The following is a 22,998-nucleotide window of genomic DNA, read 5'->3' as shown; positions in this document are numbered from 1 at the left end:
AAATTTACACGTGTACGGAAAATATTTGTCTGAATGGAGGATCTTGCTACAAAAGTGGCAGCATCTACTCATGTACCTGTGCTCCTGGTTACTGTGGTCATCGCTGTGAAATAGGTAGGATATTATCAAAAATTCCACCACACATTATCTCACAGCCTTACAGGAATACTTCACCCCCCAAATCATTATTTGTGCATCGATTACTCATCCAGTGTTTCATTGAATTTGTAAAGAAAACGTTTTTTTTTTCGCATGCCTGTAGTGAAAGAAGAATCTTAAAGCAGATAAAACTCTTGACAAACTTTAGTCTTATGGTTTCGAGTTTAACAATGACTAAACTTTCTCTAAAATCTGTCAGTAAACGTTTACACAACTCGTACAGTGTAATCCAAGTCTCATTAATCCAGTTGTATTCTCAGGATTTGCCGAACAGACAGCACTCTCTGATGGGGAACTGATCTGAAAGTGAAACTTGAAAGACAGTGTCCAGTGACAAATACAGTAATTTTATTTCACTAAACACGGGAGCCCCTGATCCTGGTTTTTTAAGAGCTGGTTTGAGTACATCGAATTCACACAAAGTCACAAATAAATTATCAGTTGAGGCAGTGGTAGGCCAGTAGCTCTGTATTTGGTTAGGAAAATTACTTTTAGTCAGTGGACCCTGGGTAGAAACAAAGCATTGATAAGTTTCGCTTTTAGTTTAATTTCCTCTTATAAAGGATGTTCTCTTTGGGAAGTACTGGATAAATGAGACTTTAAACATACCACACATGTTGTGTGAGAGTTTGTAAACAGATGTTTTGACAGTTTTGCTGTTGGTAAATGTGAACCCCTTTGATATTAATTAATCAAGAATTTCCCCTGTTTTTCCATTCTTTGTTCACCGAAGGCATGAGGGGAAAAAAAAAACCTCACGAATTCAACATAACACGGGATGACTGATTGATATACAAATTGTCATTTTAGGGGTGAAGTATTCCTTTAACTTTCACCCAGGAATCATCAATTAATCTCAGCATTGGTTTTTCGGTTGTCTCTTATTATTCATTATGTCTGTTTCTTGCATAGATATTGATGAGTGCCAGTCAAACCCATGCCGCAATGGAGGTACATGTGTTGATGGGTTGGCTTCCTTCACATGTGTGTGCCTCCCAAGCTATTCTGGGCTGTATTGTGAGGAGGGTAAGTTTGTGGTTAATTTGATGGATTCCCTCCGTAACTTGTTTCTAAGTATTCTGTTTCAGATTAACAAAAGCTTTTCATTTCATTGGTGTTGTAAATGGTTCCAACCATCCATCTAAAAATGTCTAGACTCAGCTTAAACTATTTTTAAAATGACATGATAGAATAAACAATCTAATAGGCAAGTCTTGCATTTGGTAATGTGTTTGGACAATCATCGTAATCACTCACCTGAGTCTCTGGGAAATAAAGGGGAAAAAAATACTATGAGTCATTTGAAATTCAGCCACACTGCAGAAATACAATTAAAAAGTATTGTCATAGGTTTCTGAAGGGCATTGTCTGAGTCATAGATACCATATTTATCTCATCATCATAATTGCTTTTTAACAGTCTGTTTTTAGTATTGCCTCAAAGTTTTTCATGTCAGATAGCACCCTTGAGCTTTAGTTTCCTCAAGTTTCAAACACACAGACTATTGACTCATTTTCAGTGAATCCTATTTCAGACATTCATTTCTCAGTGCCAAGTCAGATGTGGTGTACACTACACTGCAGGTACACTGCTTGACATCAAGTGACATCCTGTTAATTTCCATCTAGGACAAGACAGTTAGACTAGTCATTGAAGTTCTTGGGTGCTCTTCATATACCCAAGCTTCTCTATACAAACAATTAATGGAAAATATACACATTTATTCTGAAGTTCCTATATTCCCATAATTTTACTTTATTTTCACAGTTGTGCCCAAGGGAATCATCTGCCTTGGCTGATTTCTCTAGACCAGAGTCTACACCCTAAATTTTGTCAGGCTCGCTCATCGGTGAATCACACCCATTCACTGAACTCAGACACAGCTGCTGTCTTAGAAAGTTTTGGCAGGAGAAGGGAGGAAAATGTAACTTAAAAGAGGAACAACCCAGAGAATGATTCTGCCTCCTTTTTGTCTGTTAATGTTTGGAAGTTGGATAGAGGAGTGATAAACAGACAGTCAACTGAGTTTATGTTGAGACTCATACCATAAGTAGGGTTAATATGAGGATGGATGTGATAGACAGTATCTCCAACCTTTGGTATAATAAGAAAACCTACACCCATTTTGTAACTTCATTATACCCATTTTAAATCTCATCATCTCTCAAGTTTCTCTGATCAACATAAAATTGACCACTTTCATGTTCCATTAATTCACCTGACTATAATTTGGAATCTTAATTTACTGATTTAGTTTTGCATGTATTGATACCTGTGACATACTGTGAGAAGAGCCTTCCTTAGTATTATAATCACACCTCTTAGCAGTAATTGGCTGTTAATAGGATTTCTGTTTGTTTTGCCTCCCGTCCTTATAGTGCTGATAATAGAGGCTGTAGGAACTAATCCATCACAAGGGTTCCTCCTTCATCTTGATTAGAGACAGTAGTTAGAGATAACAGCAGGCCGGGAGGCTCAGTATACTCAGGTGTTAAGAGTACTGTAGATGCAGTAGACTAGATGATGTCATGAATATTAAGGTGGTGAGGTAAATATATGCATGGATGGAAGTAAAATGTTGTCTTTTGAAAATGTTGATTCTTTTATGTCTGTCAATTTTTTGTATGTATCTTTTTCCTGTATTCCTCATTCCCTCTCATTTTCTCTCCCATCAGATACAGAAACATGTGAATATGGCTGGCATAAGTTTCAGGGCCACTGCTACAAGTACTTCCCCCAGAGAAGAAACTGGGACACAGCAGAGAGAGAGTGTCGCATGCACGGGGCTCACCTTACCAGCATCATCTCCCACGAGGAGCAAAAGTTTGTCAACCGTAAGTTAAAGATCAGTGTTGTTGTTAAATCCTACTTTATGAAACACAGTTGATAAGACTGAAACAGTATAAGATCTTTATAAAAGCCACATCAAAAACACAAATAGTTGTACAGTAAATGCAGGACAATTATTCAGGCATCGAAAATGTCATCGCTATCTCTCTCTTCCTCTTGAACTTTATGTAACTGTACAGTCCAAAAAAAGAACATATGGCAACAGAGAAATGTAATATGCTGTATTTCACTCTACCCTGTATGGCAGGTCTTGGACAGGACTACCAGTGGATTGGCCTGAATGATAAGATGTTTGACAGTGACTTCCGCTGGACTGATGGCAGCCCTGTGGTAAGACAAGTTGCTTTCTCACATATTTTTGTCTCAACAAATGTGGCACAAAGACAGTGTAAATATTTGGAAGAGTTGCTGATGACAGATACAGTCATCTAGGGAGAGTCGGTAATTTCAGAGGCTGTGGTGACTTTCTCATGACGTATTCTCCTCTGCCTCATGTTGCTACACCCTGCTTGGTGACTGCTCTGGTAATAAATCTGAAGTACTCTTAAGGCACCATCTTTTAATCAGTGTGAGTCCACTGCAAGAAAACAAATAGCTGCAACAATGCAAGAAAATGACAATCCAATGTAACAGTAAGGGAGGAAATAGCACACTTTCCATAAACATCACACAAGTGGGAGCGTGTTCTGTAAAGTGGCCATAGCTGCTGAAGATCCTCCTCACTAGACAGGAAAGTAGCTAATTACTGTGTGCATTGCTATGTGTCGTTCAGATTGATGTCCTCACTTCAAAGATAATCATCCAGAACCAGAGATAGGGGAAGCATAGAGGCGGCCTGGGGGTACAAAGATAAGCACAGGATGCCTATGGAGACCCTTGCTCAGCTGAGAGATGCAGAGGTGATGAGGGTGTCAGTGACGCTGTGTAGAGGGGAGTTTGGCAGGCGTAGACAGGTATGGTCCCCTTCAACCCCCACGCATGTCAGAAAGTCCAGCCAGCAGGCAGCCACCCGGGGGAAGGCCCACCAGGCAGGCAGACACACAGATGGACAGCACCTGTGCTCAGCTGCAGAAAGAGCAACACACTGGATAGAAGCAGCTCAGGGGGTCTGCGTGGGTGGTCACCTCTTGTTGATTTAAGTGTAATAAATAAAACTACTGTTAAATGACTGTGATGTATTTATATTTGAAAACATTTAAAGAAAATTGATTATTATCAACACCAGGGCACAATCAAGTTGGTGTATCTTTGTGTGTGGGGGTGATCAAAGATTGTTTGATTATTTTGAGGAGGATGCAGGCCTGTTGTGCAGTTGATGGGTCACCCATTTGTTAACTTGTCGTGAGCTGAGGAGGAAGTCAGTGTGTGTTTTTTAACCATAATGACAGAGTAGCAGAGCCTCAGGGCATGATTGGAGAAGGGGGGGATGTCACAGCTTTGAAGAGACTGTTTGAACCCAGAATGTGCTGAAAGACTGCAGGTAGCATCAGCTCCTGGTTGAATGCCCCTCGGCACTACAGCTGTGTGTATACTGTAATAATGTGTAAATACACTGTACATCTGTGTTTGTGTTGATTTTTGAGTCTGCTGAATTACATATGAACAGTAATGCTTGGCATGCTGACTGTGTGATGTAATGACATAACACTTATGTTTTTCCATTATGACGAAGCCCCCTAGTGCAGTAAGTATGTAGCATTTAGGCTACTGGATACCAATCATGTCTCATACAAGAAGCGACATGTTGCTGCTTATCGATCTTAGCAAAAGTGCAATGGGCATGGCCTTTCAGAAGGATGTTAAAAACATGAACATAAAGTGCTTGTTCTGGCTTTAGTGTGAGACTGGCTAAGTTTACAAGCCCATTTTATAAATGTGTTGGTTTCTGTACAAGTGTTCTGCAGGGCTGAGCTATGATGAGGTCGCGAGGTTGCTGAGTGTATTTTGGCTTGTAGAAATATACAGTTGCTCCCTCTTGTGGCCATTGATTAAAATAACAATAATGGAACCTGGAATGGAATCTGCTGCCAAAAACAACACAGGATCTTCTTCTTTTTATCACATCTGTAGAAGGAGATACTTGGTGGTAACAATACTCATGCTGATTTGGTAACCTTAAATGTGCTTTGTCAAGCAGGCTAAATATACATAATAGATAACTGCTGCTCCTAAAATAGGTTTTGATGATAAATAAAATACTAAAATCCAAAATACTGAAATCATAGCATCTGTATCAATGTTAGTGTTTAAATTATTGTTTTGTTTTTGTGCCAGGCATATTAAGATACATTTACATCCAAAGACAGTTCCTTTAATGACACAAAATCATCATGATGTCTTACTCTTTATCCTCTGTTCTACTTTTAGCAATATGAAAACTGGAGGCCCAACCAGCCTGACAGCTTCTTCACGTCCGGCGAGGATTGTGTTGTGATGATATGGCATGAGGACGGCCAGTGGAATGATGTTCCTTGCAACTACCATCTCACCTACACTTGCAAAAAGGGCACAGGTAAAAACACTTTGCACAAATCACATCTTATTTTACTGTATGCATGGATTTCGAGAGAAGAAAATACAAGTCCTCTGTTGCTGTAAAAATCATCACTAAAATGTAATTCTCACCTCTGCTTCTCAGTGGCTTGTAGCCAGCCCCCTCTAGTGGAGAATGCACATACCTTTGGTAAGAAGCGTGAGAGGTATGAGATCAACTCGCTGGTGAGGTACAAGTGCCAGACAGGCTTTATTCAGAGGCACCTCCCAACTATCCGCTGTCGTGGGGATGGACGATGGGATAGCCCTAAAATCACCTGCATGTACCGTAAGTACAAGTATTCGTCTTAAAAGATTTTTCTGATTTTGACACACTATCGTTATTAGCTAACATATGAATTTTCTCTGAACAGCATCGAGCTATCAGAGGACCTTCATCAGAAGACATCAACACAATAGTTTGTACAGCATTCACAACTTCAAGACAAGGCCGGACGAGGTCTTGCACTTTCAACATTCCCTCTATCGGGGAAGAAGAGACAGGACTGATCATAAGCGGAAGAGACAGTAATTGCCATCTAACATGGCACAGCTTCCCCGAGGTGAGAACACATGGCTGACGCTTGTGTGGAAAGAGGAGAAGGATTCCCTGAGGAAAAGCACAAGAGAAAACTCATCAAAGAAACCAAGAGGATAACCTGCAGTTTTCTTGCATTTCGGATGACAAGGGAATCCTATGAAGTGCCTTTTAAAAAGATGTTGATACATGACTTTTCTTATCAAGGGGCACTGTTTTATAACAATGCCAACGAGGATAAAATACTTTCAGCTGGCTACTGGAAAAGCAAAAAAATTCTCTCATCATTCTTTTTTTTAACAGCAGGAGTTTGCTCTTTGTCCTTAGCTTATCAAATAATAAATTCATGACTGTCATCTAATACCTTTATACACCAACTGTGCTATTTAAAATCACCGTAAGTGTTCCTTATTCATAGAAAAAAAATGCTATCGTGAAATTATAGCGCTTATGTTGTGTAAAGGAATCCATTATGTTATTGCGCTGTTTTAAGCTGGACTTCATTTTAATGAGCATGCATGCATATGCATATATACTGAAGTCCTCACATTTTTATATTTGTTTTATGTCAAGACATCCAAATCTCAGACTACAAATGGAGGCAGAGCTGGAAATGACTGATAATACAAAGGGCTCACAGTAGAGTAATAATATAGATCACAAATATCACAAACTTACAGAACTGTAAACCTTTGAAAAGAATCATTCTGCCATCTTTAAACCTAATCAGCACAATTTATTAGCTTTGCTAGTGTTAGTTTTACGTTTGAGATTAATAATACACCGATCTCTGTGGGAATTTCACCAAATTGCTCAGTTAGCTGCTTAAGACTTTCTTTGTGGTGGCATCTTTTAAAGTAACAAATTACTGTCTTTCATTCGCTCCAGCTGTCAATGCATGTTGTCGATGTCAAGATAATTGTTTATGGATAGATTTCTATACAGAGATTTTTTTAAAAAATGTATTGATATTTCTTTTGTGTGATTTTTTGCAATTTAATTTGAAAAATTGCTCTCTAAGTACTTACCGACAAAGCCCCCTGATGGAAATGGATGTCCGTCAGCTATTTTCAAATGAAAGAACGGAGGTGTGGCTTAAGTAGCCTGTATTTTCTGCTTATGTGTGTCCAGTGCATAACTTACAATTAGTCGCTACAGCATGTTTACAAAAACTGTAATGTTGTTCATAATCACATGCCAAAGAGTCTTGCTGTCATCTGTTGCTGTTGTGCCCTGGCTTGTGATGGTTTAATGTTTTTCTTCTTGACACTTAACTTTTCTGTTTTTGTGGTCAATTGAAATCAGCCTTTGAGGGAATGTATTTTGTGAAACACTCAAAAAGACTTGAACATAACGGCTGTTTAGGCACAGATGCATATAATTTATTTTCAAGCTGCTCTTAATCTCCTTACTTGTTCTGTACTCACAGGTGAAATACAGTATGATGCTGTCACCTGTTCCAGCAGTTCTCTTCGTATATTCTCATTGTGTGTTCCACGGGAGACTAGCCACAATCACAGACTGTCTAAATGCATTGAAGATGAAAAGTTAGTCAACAATACAATGGATTTATGCTTTTTGTTTGTTTGTTTTTACATCTTTAATACCAGCAGTGGACCAAAGAATACAGAGGGCCCCATCGGCTGCAATAATGTTCTGTAACATTAACAATATATTTGTACATGTGGATGATTGTGTGTATCACCAGCATTTTCTTAAAATGGAAAAATGTTTGAAAAATTTTTCTTGTCTGCCCGTGAATGTTTGTGTGTGTGCCTTAATGTGCATATACTTTAAATTTTATTTTTATAAATGTTTTTTTTTTTTTATTTTACAAATGTGAATGTCTGGGATGTTTGTGAAATTTTTTTTAAAGAGATCAAACTGATTTTCTGCTTTAAATCACCAAAGAAATAAAATAAATATATGGATATTATATACTAATAGTATTTAATTTTTTACCTTTTAAGGGAACGTACCGGGAACAGTGTTTGGTGTTTAACTGTTTTACATGTGCTCCCTGTTTGTGTAGCTTTTCTCCAGATGTTGTGGTTTCCTGTTCGTCTTCAAGGACATGCAGGTTTTGTTGAGTGGAGAGTCTAGTTGTCCATATGTTTGTCTTTCTGTTTTATAGCATGTTTATGGAGTAGCGACCTTTTAACAGTATCTGGTTTCAGTGTTTGAATAGACAGGTAAAGAGCAGTAGTGGAATGTAACTAAGTACATTTACTCAAATACTGAAGTATAAATTCGAGGTATTTGTACTTTATTTGAGTCTATTCGTTTCATGCCACTTTATACTTCTACTCCACTACATTTCAGAGGGAAATGTACTTTTTACTTTGCTACATTTATCTAAAAGCTTTATTTACTAATTACTTGACAAATTAATATTCTTGCATAAAATACTTAAAAAGAGTTATAAAATTAAACTACCCAACAGTTTATATAAGTGCAGCTCCGATGACTGGTTGATTAATATCTAATCAAACGACAGAAAATGGCAACTATTTATTGTAAACATTTATGTAGTTTTCTATTGTTTCTTTAGACTTTTTATTTTTAATACTTTAAATACATGTTTCCGATTATGCTTTTGTAGCCCACAGTAAAAGAAAAAGGGATTAAAAGTTCAATAGATAAATAAATAAAACCTTAATTATGTAACCATTGTAATGATAATGTGTGAGGAAATACTTAAAATGTTATAGATAAAAGAAAATAACAGTCGATTTAACACTGTTTAAATAAATGATTGTACATTGTTAAGTTTGATTTTGATGAGCAACCAATTGTTATCTGGTATCGTTCTCGTTGTCCAATGAGATTGTTTGTCCCGCCCACTATGTGTCAGTTTAAATGACGTTGCTGAGCTGAAAGGTCAGAGAATCAGTTTGAAACAGCTAAAAACAATAGAAAGTGTCCCTTAAAGTTAATGTACAAGTTATGTTTTATGTCGACAATATAAAATACATTGTGGATAAAAAAAAAACACACCGCATGTCGCAGCGTGTGCACCGAGGCCTGACGCCTTTTTCAATGCTAATCTGCCCACTGGTGAGTTGAGTTGGCCGCTAGCAGTGATGCTAATTTTCGCTGTGCTAAACTTCTTTAACCTGAGCTAAAGTCTTTAGCGTCTAAGTTGCGCTAGCTTCAATGCTAAATGAAAGTCACGTAAAATCGCAGTCGACTATACTAGATCCGTTGGTGACTTAAAAGCGTTAAATTTAATAGGTTTTAAAATACTGCCAAGAAGCAGCATGTTCTGTTATGTTGGTACAGTAAGAATATTGTTGTTTATGTTTTTTTTGTTCATGCACTCTGAGTACATTACTGCAGCCTGGCGACGACAGATGTGCTTTGCGTGAATTTAAATGTTTTTTTTTTACCATTAGCATGGGGATGTTTGTTAACTGCCTATAGTGAATTTATGAATATTTAAAAGTAGGGATGCACAGTAGTGATTTTTTTTCGCGTATGTTCCATATGCTGATGTGTAACTCATTTGGCCAATTACCGACCAATACTGATATATCCACTTTTTCCACCACCTTATTTTAGTGACCTTCAAGTCACCTCTGTCTTGAAATTAATGAATTAATTATTATGCATACTCTTATCATAATGGCCCACCAGCAGGAGACCTGAAATACAATGCTTTTCAATATACAGTATGTAATGTTCATTCTGATGTTTTGTACGTGTTCATTTTGTTTATTAACAAAAGAAAAAATACATAGTTTTTTATTTATATTGGCAGAAATAAGCCTGTTGGATTATTCTGATATTTCATTTTAAAGCCTATATCTGTGATTAGTGATGATTCGGCTGTGTTTTATATCATGCACCTTAACTGCAATTGGGCATTTACTGCAAGTGTAGTTCTCTAAATTCGTTTTTTAGTTTGGATATGAGAGAAATTGGGATTTTTTGAAACTGAGTTAAACTACACATGTTGTACAGAAGTTGTATAAGAGCATATAGTTAACACAACTCAATTTAATTTCATTAGCTGTTCTCTAGCCCATAGAATTAGCATAAGAGTAATAATCTGACCTCATTTATAGATCAGGTTTTGTGGGAGTCCCTCTAAGAAGAGCCAAGATTGTGGAGGAAATCTCAGAGCCATTGGAGGAGATTCCTGAGATCCGGAGATGATTTCAGAGAGGACTATTTTCCAGTACCGGATGACGAGCCCAGCCCACGAGACTGAACACCAGCTGGCAACTGAACACCTACATCAAGTGAGGTAGGAGTGAACTGTACATGCACATCTAGCTCACAGGAAAGAGAACATACATACCAGAACTGTGATTTATAAAGAGACATTAAACCATATATTGTATATATGTATATATTCATATATGTATTTTAATATATGTGTGCACTGTTTGTTTTTTTTAGTTTGTTATTATTTTCTAAGTTGATATTCTGGCTTGAACGTACCTTAGGGATTCCACCTTTTTACCACTTTTCTAAGCACTTAATATATGCAAACAGTATCTATATTTGAGTCCTGTGATTCTGTCATCCTTGGCTTTCCATCCTCTTGGCTCACATTGTTCCTAGTTTTTCTTTAATGTGGTACAATCGTTACATGTACCTGTAACATCCCTTTTCAACATTTTCAAAGCAGGACTTTTACTTGTAACAGAGGATTTTCCCAGTGTGGTATAAGTATTTTTACTTAAGTAAATGATCTGAATAGGCTACTTCCTCCACCACTGGTACAGAGGTGAAATTAATGAAAATGCTGGGTCCTCTTACAATGAGTTAAATTCTGTATGGAGGATGTAGTGCTGTGGTTTCACCAGAAGGTAGTGCTATCACTCCAAGCTATAAACCTGAGTTTTTGTCTGCCCAGTACCAAGGAAAAAGGTAGATATTTCATTTCCTTCCACGAAGCACAGACACAGCTCATGGTAACTCTAAACATAATGTAAGGAATTCACACTGAATTCTGTGTATCACCATCACGCTCTCTAGAACATCACACCAGTGTCCCATTTTCAAGTATTGCGGTGTCTTGCACATACATCAAACACTTTTGAAAAACCCATCAGACATGGTAGCATGGGAGCAGATAGGAAGTGGCAATGTGAATTATAGCAAACATATGGAGTAAGAAGTGGATTAGGTAAAAGTGAATGCTTATGCTGAAATGGCTGATGCTGCAGAACTGTGAGCCTGCATAAGTATAGCACACTACAGTTTTTTTGTTGATAGCATGGCTGTAGGTTGCTCCTCTTGAATGTCAAACACTTCTTATACCTACATGATGGTGCATAAGGGAAGCAGATGAATTCCCTTGGTGTAAATACAGAAGCTTTTTGAATACATTGCAATGCACCACAATTCCCACAGCAGCGCCTCCTTATACAGCAGTGACTTGAGGCTGAGATTGCCTAATAGCACGAAGCACCATTACCAGAGTAATAACATCAAGTTGGTCGAGCTAATCTTTGTGTTAGTTTGGTTTGCTGTGGTTTTCACTGTGACTGCCCACTCTGTCATTAGAGTAGACATGACTTGTGATTAAAGGCTGCTCCTGGGTGCCCCAAGGAAGAGCAAAACCTATATTCCTGCCTCATGAAATGCAGATGTTTCATGGGTGATCAGCGGAAAAACCTGGCTGTCTCAGCCAAGTTTTCTGTGGGATTTAACAGGATTTCTTGGTTTGTTTTGGAAAGGAAACCCACCCTGGTTCCTCCTGATGTCTGTAGACTCCGTCTAGTCCGAGGCAGTGTCTATCACTCAGTCATTACTCTGCTATTTTCCCGTCCGTTATTGGGTCTGGGTACCTGCGATTGACAAGCAAGCAGGATGTAGCATTGTCAGACTTGCTGAAAGACAGCACAACATGCGATTAGTTGAAAACCACAGAAGCAAACAAAATTAAATGTGCAGCATTACTTCTGCAAAATAACATTTTACGAGAGCAATTGCTCATCAGTTTAAACGTGTGCTTCCAGCATAAACAAACCCAGAGGCAAAAAAAGCTCACTTTGCAACAAATGTTGTGTGCATTTAGTGTGTAGTGTGTAATAGTATAGTTTACTCCTCAGATTTTCTTTGAGATTTCAATATCATTATTAGACTTTTCTATGCTGGACTTAAGTCCTCTGTCGCTGCAGCATCAACAGAACAAAAGTTTGCCTCAATGAACTTTTCACCATCTCATACATTTACATTTGTCTGGCATTTCACTGCTGAATCAGCCTAAATCTGACCCCATTCCCATGCATTCCCACAAGCACTCTTAAGCACTGTGTTACTGTTCCCTTTGTCTAACTTAGTGGTGGGCTGGCAGCCTGGCACTGAATAAAAAAAAGCCAAAGAATAAATAAATGAGAGGGGAGTCTAATCTTAAATCCTCTCTACGACATGGGTTCATGCCAGATACATGGCCTCTAATTTGGCATCTTAAGCAATGTTGTTTCAATCTCTGCTTAAACCTCTTTATCTTCAAATAATGCCTGCTGATTTTGGTCCAGTGGAAATAGATTTTTATTTTTGTTGAAAAAAGGGACAGTTCAAAAATTGATTTAAAAGTCTTTATTTTAAACTGCTTTGTTGAAAAAGGTACATGGCGATAAGATACAAAAATACCTTCACCATTTATTCATGCACGAGTGTATACAAATGCACAAGTGTGAGAGACATTTTGAAGTTTTGCTTTTTCAAACAATGCATCACCATATTACCAAATGTGACTTGCAGTAAGTACTGTATGTCAGTGCCCAGGGTTAGAAAAAGTAAAACACAAATATTTTGTATCTGATACCTAAGAAGAGTGCTATCTCGTGGTTGTGGCACACCTTTACATTATCATTTTTTGGCAGTTTTTGACTTTTAAATCCTAATTATTTACTCAGATCCAGTCACTACAGCAGTACTACCAAGAATCTTTATTTAAGAAGTCAGATTGGATTTCAGCCCACACGTGTTAGTTGTAACAACTGTAATATTAGATTTACTGTCGAAGAGAATTGCTAACGCTGTTAGACAATCAGGGGTGTGTTTTGATAAATGTTTGTGTTGGGGTAAAAGGTGAAGATCTGTACTTATTCTGCATTCACTGTCTGACTGAAATCTTTCTGTTTTGTATTGCTTTCTAAAAACTACACTACTCACAAAAATATCTGAGTGGCAAAATCAGTTTTTTTTCTTTAAAAAAAAACCCATAAACATGTAAAAAACTATAGTGACAAACATTAAAAAAGTAAAAAAAAAAAACATTTTGTTAAAACAAACATACTGCACAAGGTTACAATAATAGAACTGTTTTTCAAATTGTAATTTGGAGTTGATTTAATGGAGGCTATCACTGCAGAATAGGTCACAGTCCATCAAGACATACATTCATTTTCTTGTTAAACAGTAAATTTGATCACACCTCCTCAAGCTGAAAATACTCCCTGCAGTTTAAGAGATTGTAAAAGAGCTTTAACTCTTATTAGAAAGGAAACCAGTTGAATACTTACTGCAGTATAACATGTATATATCCTTAGCTCAACAGTGATAGTTATGCTCATGCCTCTGTAATCAATCTAAGGTTTTTCATCAATGTGATACATGCATGAGATATCACATTGCTTTGTTCTTTAGATAAATTTCAAAGCAGCAAATATCTTCTGCACGTGAGCGTAAACTTCACACATCTAATCATTCTGTGGAGGACAAACTAAACTTAAGTCATGTTTCACAACCGTCAAGTTCTTGTCTCTGTCACATCACTCATACATAAATACCGTTGCCTTCTCCCCAACAGTCCATGTAAAATTAATGAATGCACAGTTAGAGAAAAACAAAACAATGGCTACAAAATATTTTTGTCATTCAATGCATATGGAAGTAAGGTGTACAGTATTTGTGTTTTACGGGGTTAAAAAGGGTTATCACAGTTTCAGAAAGGCATTGAGCTCATGCTAGTTAAAATTCAAAGCTTATTGGCTTTATTGTTGATTTTATTGGTTGTGGTTGTTTGCTGCTCTTTGGTGGTTATGGCTACCCGACTCCTATCTACTGCCTCACTGCTCATCCTTGTAGCAGTAGACGCCATAAGACTTTAGCATCTTGTCTGGGAATCCGACAAAGCGCACTGCAGCTTCATCGGGGCTGCAGTTCTTGCGGGGCCTGGAGATGGGGTAGCGGACACTTCCGTCAGCCAGCCAGCCGGCATCGCAGCGATCGTAGTTCTCAAGCTTCCAGGCGGAGTAAATGTGACCCACTTTGGCGATCTCCGCGCCATCGTCTAAGCATGCCTGCACAGCCTCGTCAAAGGTCAACCTGTCAGGCTGGACCAGCCAATAGAAACGTCCTGATAGAAACAAAACAGATGATCAGGAGAAGAACTTTCTTGATAGGATTTAACTAGTTAAAAGTATAATTCCTACTTTTGCACCACCAAGCCATAACAAAACCATAAATTGCATTATGTTTTTGGATGCAAGAATGTCAAATAACAAAAACAATGTATGAGGACAACTGTTAAGCAAATCAAAGAAACTCACCATTAAGTGCAGGAGTGAAGCAGAACACGTCGAAGTGGCCTATTTGTTTGTCACGGAGGCCATAGTTTCTGACACCAGGTCCGTTTTTGGTGCCACCACAAGGCTCTCTGGGTTTGGTGATGGGATACTGCACAGAGCCATCAATCAGCCAGCCAGCGTTACACCAGTCTAGGCCGCCTTTCCAGGCCTCAAACAGCTGGTCATAGGTGGCGACAGAAGCATTCTGATCCAGACAGGCCTGCACAGCTTCATCAAAGTTTAGGCTGTAGCGGCCCAGATGGGTAAAGTATGGGAACACGACACCTGAGCGAGGCAGAACACATGAAGTGAATAATATGTGTACCTATCAGCCTTTTTTTTTAGTTTTATGTTAATGAATGTAGGCCTGGTCTTTCAAGTCTAGTAGCTTGCAAAAGGTCCGCTGTTGTCTCCAGAGGGCAGATTTTGCTAACTTATTCATTTTGTGCTTGTCTAACTATCTGCATGGAAGAAAAGATTATCATTTGCTAACTAGATGTTTACTGCTGCAGAACTAGATAGTTCTGCAGCAGTAAACATCAGAGCAAAAATACTCTTAGCTGCTATGACTGTACAGATCCAACAAGAAGTAATATTATAATAACTCAAAGGTGAATTTAAGCATTAGTGCAGTCCAATTCAAGAGAAATATGAACATGATGCTGCAGCCTTAATTGCACTTGTCATCATGGTGCCTTTCTCATACCAAGTTTTACCTCAGTACACTGCCAAGTGTATGTCATTATTAGCAAAAGATTTTGCACGTTCAAACAGCTGTATGAAAGTAGCAGAATGTTAATATCTTGCCTCAGATTACATGTGCGTGTCCAGCCTCCACCCAGATTGATCCTTCACACATGTGGTAAGACTATCAACAAAAGGTGGCTGGGAGCCGCCCTTTAGTGCAGAAACTCTTAACACACTGCAGTAATTTAGTGCGTCACCATGCATGGTTCCAGGGATCTATGTAAGAATATGTTAATAGCCCTAACTTGCGTGAAAAGCTGTTTGTCTTCGTATGGCACATTTTAAAAGGAATACAATTTAGTGATTATAAAATCTGATGAGTCAGTCAGATGTTTGAGGATATGGAGCGGAAAAGATGGGAAATGTGTTTCTGTTTACTGATGTTGAACAGTATTCAAATGTGATCATGGCTGAATCATTACAGCGGTTGGATAAATCAGCACAAGCTGTCTGTTCTTTGCCTTTTTACCACAAGAAAAGAAAGTGTGGATGTTTTTAATAGCTTTGAAAATATTTATCTTGAGGTATGCATTTTAACAGGAAAATGACACATTTAAAATAACTGATGAAATGTTATGATTGTAAACAACTGGTACATTAAAGGGGAACTACACCCATTTTCAAAATTCATAGATGTAATTCCTAGTGCCAAGGACAGTCCAAAATTAGTAAACATGAACAGCTCTCTCCCAAATAAATACAACTAGAGTGCTTAAACTTAAATTTGTGATGTTGTCAAGTATAAAGTCTGGAGCGGCTCCATAGACAAAGCAGTGGCAAAGATGTTCTAGATGACACTGATTGTACCCACGGAGACATCCTGAGTATGTATGGGTACAATTTCTGTTTCAGAACCGAGAACACTACAGTAGTATAAAACTCCTTTGGGTATAAAAAAGAAAAACAGCTCCAGACTTTACACTCTATGTCATCACAAGTTTGAGAACTTTCTGGTTTATGGCTTTGAGAGTAGCTCATGTTTGCAAATATTGATTTAACTTTCACAGGCCGTGAAAATGTTCCACCTTGAACTAATACTGTTAAAGCCCATCCTCAAAAACAGGATTTACCATCAGTGGCGATGCTTTCCACTTCCAAAGTAACCTCTTGCACGGTGTCTTCCATCCCATTGATGATCTCACAGCGGTATTTTCCCATGTCGTCCTTGGAGACGTCAGTTATTATTATGGAGGCATCTTCATTGTCAAACTCCTGCATAAAGACACGGTCCTCGAAGCTACCGTAGGTCTTCTTGTGGAATCCCATTGAAAGCAGCACATCCTCATTCAGTGCTTCATCATCTGCCACCTTGGTCCATTTGACTCGGACACCAGTGTTGCCAAAGGACACGGAGTCTTTGGACAGGAGCCGGCAGGGCAGGGTGACGTTGGCACCTAAGTCTGCAATAACCTTAACTGGGAAAGAGGAAACATGGCATATTCTTACTGGGGTTTGATGGCGAGAGGCTCATAAGACTTGGACTCATACCGGAAAATATGATGTAATGTTTATACAAATTAGAAGTATATTTTACACAGTGGTTCCAATGACTGCATCCAGAATTTTTTGATTTGACTTTGTGCTTGGCATGAAACTTATGCAGTGAGAAAACACCAAAAAAGGAAAAAAATGCCTGAAAAATGCTTTGTCCCATTCTTCTCTTTTTATTGGTCTTTCTTTTAGTACATAATTGTTCCATGGTATGTTTTGGTGTACTGTATGTATTATTGTACAACATGACATACACATAAAAGCATTCTCCCACACATAGCTATCAAAGAGTCTGGGTGTAGCCTGTTTGGTTTAATAGATACAGAACTGGACACCAGCCAGTCTTCAGCCCCTGGAGCCAATCATCCTCTTCAGTCTCTTTGCTGCTCTTGTCAGTCCTGGCACTTATAAGCCTTCGTTCCTCAGCATTAACTCTCAAAATGAAGTGCTTATCTTTCATTTGCTCCATCTGATTTATGTTAAGCATATCAGGCACCAAGTGAATAACAAGAAAAGTAATCAGATAATATAGTAAATGATACACAGAATCTACTAGTCATCATTTTTTCTTGCAGGTATTTCCTCTGTGCACTCCTGTCCAAACTAGACCACCCTTTAACTCCAAACGACAGATCATTTGTGTCTCACCATGGGTTCCCACAATCTCCCTGACCTCTGTGTTTAGACCCCACAGGGGTTGCTTTGTTAACAGGACCCCAACCAGCTAGGGGCTGCCTGTGCCAGGCAATAATAAGCACCAGATGGATGGATGTACACGACCCCTGACCCCTACTACCACAGGTATAGCCTTGAATAATCAGCTCTGTAAGTGGAGTCAAACACTGCAATGCACAGGACTTGTAAGATAATATGGTAATTATACAGCTAAGTAAATCAACTGGCTTTTTAGCTATAACTGCATACTTAAGCAACCAAGCAATTTTTGGCTGGTTAGTCCCACTGCAAAGTTTAGTATTCACTAAAAACCTGAGAGCTGCTGTATTTCTGATTTATTGTCCTCCCACTTACTCAATATGAATGACTTGTGTCTGTCTGTCTCTCCTGTCTAACTGGGGTTGCCAGCATTTGTGTGGAGGCGCCTCATTTTGAGCAGCAACACTTTGAGCCATGACTTGAATACTGTGTCACTAGCTCTTCTACAGGGAAAACGTTTCCCACATGGGTAATAGGGGAAATAATAGGAGCTGCTGGCTCACTGCCTGTCGCTCTGATCAACCCATTCACCCCCCCTCGCAGCACATGCACACACAGAGGAGTGACACCGAAATGACTTATAATCAACCCCATGTCAGAACTGTCCCAAACCTCCATTCTCACCACACAGTAGACACGTGTCTGGACTTTGTTCGGTGGTGCTCAGATCATTAGTATCGAGCTCTCCTACAGAAGGATTTAATTAGCAGAAGCACTGCTGACAGACCTAATCTACCCTTCAGTCCAACCTCGTGCCACTTTTCCTTTCATTTTTTTATTTCTTTCATTAGACTGCAAACTTTCTCATATGCCAGAGACTACTTCTGTTACCCAGACACCACGCCCAGTAGCCTCACTTGCCTCTTGACTGGTCAGCAAGATGCCAGTTATTTTATGAGGTAAGAAACAAACCCCTTTTTTTGCTGCTGCTAATTACGAATGTCTTCAAAAGCAGAGTTTAAAAGCCGTCTGGACAAGAGACCTCTTTGCCTGCTCTGTCAGTGACGAATGACTCACAGCTTTGCCGTGCCTCATAAATTCTCTGCATGGGTAGCAAATGCAAGAAGTGTGATTGAAACCTGTGGGATTCAGAATGACTAAACTGCAAGCAAAAGCCCTTGCCAAGGTGAAGCTGATGGTGACGTCAACATTTATGTCTAAAAATTTCCAAATGATTTAATCTCACATAGAAAATTAGAGCAGATAGAACAAAGGGGTTCATTGTACTGTCTAATGGAAACATTGTTCTGTACAGAGAGAAAAACCACCCACTGGATGTGGTTTGTAATCCCAATATGTGAGATGGAAGGAGGGGGTTGATTGGACATCACAGTGCCAACAAAATGCACAGAAAAGCTTGGAATGAATAGCTGCTTAAGTGGTAACCTAATATTGATCTTTAAATGAGAGCATAATAAAGAACTCAGTCTCTCTGACATATCATATATTCTGGAACAACCTTGAAGGTAATAATTCCTGCGAGACAGTAGCAGCAAGCAGACAGGCATGTTCAAAGTAATTCCACTCTTTCCTGCTCCTGCATTTGCCAGCAGACATGTCCCACAGGAGAATGTGGCCCCGACCATGTGGGGCACACTACGCTCATAAAGCAACAGCCTGTTGTGTGTACTCAGCCTTTCAGGAGAGAAGGAAGCCTTTCTTTTCTTTGTCACACCTTACCCGCATAAGTCTCTCTGAGGTCAAAAGTGACACCACAGATTGTCACAATTAACATAAAAATGAGTTGTCAAATAATTAGGTAAAATGGTTTTCTATCCGAAATCTTTGTTGAGTGCAGCTGGGAATGTGAACACAGCAACAGTGTAAACGAACACATGTGCATGACAATAAAAAAGACCCGCAGCTGCAGCCAAGACCCACTGCCATTTTATGACCGAGCACAATTCTCTCTCACTCTGTTAAAGGTTGTAATAGCAAGCGATTGGAACCATCTGCTTCATCGTAACACCAAACCATAAACCAACAACAACATCACAGTGGTCCAAGTCTAGTCAGTGACCTATATTTTCTGAAACTACAACAGCATAATTATGCTGTTAAACCTCGAAACATAATTTGTGCTTAGAGTTAATTGGCTTAAATCCCTCCTCTATGAAAGGATGGAAATCATGAAACAGCAGCGTTGCGTATCAGTGCGTGCCACAATGTGCCACGCCCTCTGACGGAGCAGCTAGATATGAGATGCTTTGCAACATCCCACAGCTTTAGTCTCTTCTGCTGCTGGCCCGCTTGTGTCAATATGGAGAAAGAATTAACAAGCACAGCTGGGACAAACACAGCAGGCCAACTCCTACACACCAATTCCAATAAACTCTTTCCTGCTGTCAGTCATGCAGAACCGGCACACAGTGTGGGTGTACATCGCTCACATGGGTTCACAATCCTCAGCACACATGTAAAGCAGACTGTCATCACAGTCATTTGTGAATTAACACAAATGCAAAAGCACCAAACATGGCTCCATCAGCATCTTCATCCTCTAGCCTAAACACATTTTCAACTTAGGCCCCAGCCCCAGCCCATATCCGGCCAAGCTCCTTTTCCCACCCAGCCCTAGCAACGGGGCCAAGCCTCAGTAACCAACAACTACAGTGAGCATTAGACTTAACAGACTATTACCTCACAGGGAAAGACAGAGTCATTTGGCTGCTGTTCAGCATGGGGCTCTATACGTTTGGCTGCGGGTCATTAATCTTAACTTTGCTCCTGTCAGGCTGCCGGTTACCGTAGTGGATTTCCAAAAGCTCCCAGTGCCAGAGTGAGTCAGTAGGTATAAGGACAGGCAACGCCCCGTGAACAGACAGAGAATACACCACTCAGATGGCCAATGAAAGCCATACTGTATGGAACAATGATTAAGGCGGCCTGAACCTCGCCAATGCGTTTACATCATGCAGACGCTGAGGTCATGTATAAACATATGTGTACTTTATGGACACAGACCTGTTACATCACTGTATAAAGGGAGCGATTGCAGTGTTGGGATAATACAACATCATCGTCTCCTAGAGCAGAACCATTCTCCCCACAGACAAACCATTTCCTCCCGTCCTGGAAGAGAGAGAGCTGAGACACCCATAATTTGACATCTACTGAGTCAGCTTGCAGGGCTGCTGAAAGCGCATTAAAATCATTCATATGACATAAGAGTGTCTACTACAGTTTTTTTTTTTCCCCCTTTCACCACAGCGGTAGATCTATTCTGGTATTTCATAGCTTGCAGTTGCAGCAACAGTTTCAGTGTGTCATCCTGTAGGCAGGTGTGAATTTGAATTATAACAGCCTCACGATGGAATGCAGGTGCTCTCTGATAAGATGTCTTTTATTTAAGTTTTTATTTTTTGTCTGTTACGACTGAAGAGGACAGGCTGATAAAATGACAGGAAAAAATGACAAAAGGTCAAGACTTAAAATTAGGAAATTCCTGTTGATTTTTGCATTCTTAGTGAGAATTTACATCCAAAAGGAGGTGAGCACTACTAGCCCAGTTTCAGCCACTGAGGCACATGTGACCCATTTAAGAGTACAACCAGTAGTATTAGTGGTTTTCATTCAGTAGTGCAGGCAGTGAGCCTCTGTGAATGGCAGTTCATGCTGTGGTGGTCTGTATGCAGCAAGTCAATGAGTCAATGGTGAGTCAGTGTGTGTCTGTTACCCCAGAGACGCCTCTGTTACCTACTGCTACAAAGACCCTGTTGTGCACAACCCTGAGCTGTGGTACCACTTTACTCATCCTCCAGCTCTTCTTTTTCTTTGTGCATGGTAACACTTGCACATACACACTCATGCATTCAAAAAAGATGGCAACAGACACACAGTATCACCCACATACTTTGATATCAACCTTTTTTTTCACATGAATTTAATCTTACCTGTCAGTTGTGGTGGTGAGGGAGAGCTCGTCGGCTGACTGTACGCACTGCCAGCAAGGGTCAGGGAGATCATTGTGATGCACAGCAGACTCGTCATTTTCTCTTTTTTTCACACAAATATTTTTTTACTCCAATATAAATACAAATATAAGACTTTTTTTTTAAACTGCACTAAGTTACTTTAGCTGTTAATATTTTAGTAGAGCCACTAACTTTTCTTCTGATTTAATTTTTATTCATCAAGCTTTCCCCTTTTCTGTCTGTCTTTGTGCAGCAGCAGCCTGTGGTGCTACTGGAAAGTTTGGGCTCCTCAGAGGTCCAGACAAGTGCCTTTTATTGAAGCCTTACATGGTTAAGACCACTCCCCCCTCCCATCAGCCCATCACCATGCACAGCTCTATACTGGCTCCCCTTTGCCCCATTATTTACAAAAAAACTCCCTCTTCTCTCTTGGGGGATGAAAGGATACGGGAAAGACTTCAGAAAATTAACCTGCATTATCCTAGCATGTATATTAGATAGGAGTGGAACTAGAATGATTCCCATGAAGAATGCAATACAGTAAAGATTATACAATTTAGGTACAAGATTATAATTCATCACATATACATTTGTTATCATTAAAGGCATTTATTGAAACATTATCTTAAAATATCAAAATTATTTTGTGCCAAATCCGTTGTCTCATGACTCGCAGCCTTTTCATTCTATTAACTCTGATTAATTCTGTTTTACACCCCATTTCACTTTCATTATGTCTGTTTTATGGTCTCTTCACCAGGTTTCAATTACACAAGTAAAAGTTGATGTCCATAAGGTAAATATTGTTGTCAGGCATAACTCTGAACTCTGTAAATGGCCTGAACCCTCCTCTCTGTTCACATACACATACATTCTTGTGCTAAAAGCAATGTGTAGCCATGTTGTAGCCTTGTTGATTTATACGTACATTTGATACAAGACCATTAAATGTAAAAGGGGTCATAAAATGATGCAAGTTATACTTCGCCTCATCCTCTTTTGCTCTTCTTCCCTTTTTCCCCCTGTTGCATTTATTCTGTATATACATTCATGACCAACCCCCTAACCCTTTAAAAAAAGGATTTAAAGTTGTGTTATAAACATCAGCGACTAAGAGGGTAAGAGACTCATTTAGCTGATACCCACACTCCCCACAGTTAGAGTCTTCTACAGTTGCTGAAAATTGTACGAGTAAGTTTCTCTCACTCTCTACTGATGCTGTGAAGAAAGCAGAGACGACAGAGTAGCTCTGGGGAGTCAGGACATGATTTCGCGACCAGCCATGAGCACAGGGGGCCTGTGTGGTCTCTCCTAAACGTTTTCTCAGCCGTCCGGATTGTCTTTGAAAGATGGCGAGGCTGGGAGAAGAGCGACACACTGCAGATGCTGTTCTGGACCTCTCCATCACTGGAGTTATTACAGCTGGGACAACTCTAGCTGTTTTCTTTCCCTCTGTCTCTCTCGTTCTCTCCTCTGCCCCGTCTGCCAATCCTTCAAACCCCACAGAGATGTCAACAGTGTA

The 22,998-nt window shown here is 39.5% G+C and overlaps 2 protein-coding genes across 2 annotated transcripts in view; one reads left to right on the top strand and one right to left on the bottom strand.

Annotated features, from left to right (window-relative positions):
- The window catches only part of vcana (versican a), a 39,693-nt gene extending 31,831 nt beyond the window's left edge, over positions 1-7,862 (top strand). Inside the window, exons 10-16 of the mRNA XM_042487811.1 lie at positions 1-114; positions 1,072-1,185; positions 2,835-2,993; positions 3,257-3,339; positions 5,377-5,521; positions 5,648-5,830; positions 5,916-7,862. Coding sequence (XP_042343745.1) covers positions 1-114; positions 1,072-1,185; positions 2,835-2,993; positions 3,257-3,339; positions 5,377-5,521; positions 5,648-5,830; positions 5,916-6,073 — 956 coding nt within the window. The 3' untranslated portion in view covers positions 6,074-7,862. The remainder of the gene's footprint in view (positions 115-1,071; positions 1,186-2,834; positions 2,994-3,256; positions 3,340-5,376; positions 5,522-5,647; positions 5,831-5,915) is intronic.
- A 4,757-nt stretch (positions 7,863-12,619) lies between these two features.
- Positions 12,620-21,737, bottom strand: hapln1a (hyaluronan and proteoglycan link protein 1a). The gene is made up of 4 exons (XM_042488067.1): positions 21,456-21,737; positions 16,428-16,772; positions 14,593-14,895; positions 12,620-14,399 (listed from the first exon to the last, which is right to left on the bottom strand). Exons 1-4 carry the CDS (start codon positions 21,550-21,552, stop codon positions 14,110-14,112), a joined length of 1,035 nt encoding a protein of 344 aa, XP_042344001.1. The 5' UTR covers positions 21,553-21,737; the 3' UTR covers positions 12,620-14,109.
- Positions 21,738-22,998: the final 1,261 nt, after the last annotated feature.

The sequence above is a fragment of the Plectropomus leopardus genome, chromosome 6 (assembly GCF_008729295.1).
Source record: "Plectropomus leopardus isolate mb chromosome 6, YSFRI_Pleo_2.0, whole genome shotgun sequence".
Lineage (NCBI taxonomy): Eukaryota > Metazoa > Chordata > Actinopteri > Perciformes > Serranidae > Plectropomus > Plectropomus leopardus.
This window is presented reverse-complemented; position numbering and strand designations above follow the sequence as displayed.

What these genes read in the sequence shown, in the direction of transcription:
- hapln1a (XM_042488067.1), bottom strand. Translation starts at nt 21,552, where the DNA reads ATGACGAGTCTGCTGTGCATCACAATGATCTCCCTGACCCTTGCTGGC. An exon ending in CTCACCACCACAACTGACAG is followed by an intron (nt 16,773 to 21,455) that starts GTAAGATTAAAT and finishes CCTCTTTCCCAG; the next exon opens with TTAAGGTTATTGCAGACTTA. An exon ending in GGAAAGCATCGCCACTGATG is followed by an intron (nt 14,896 to 16,427) that starts GTAAATCCTGTT and finishes TGCCTCGCTCAG; the next exon opens with GTGTCGTGTTCCCATACTTT.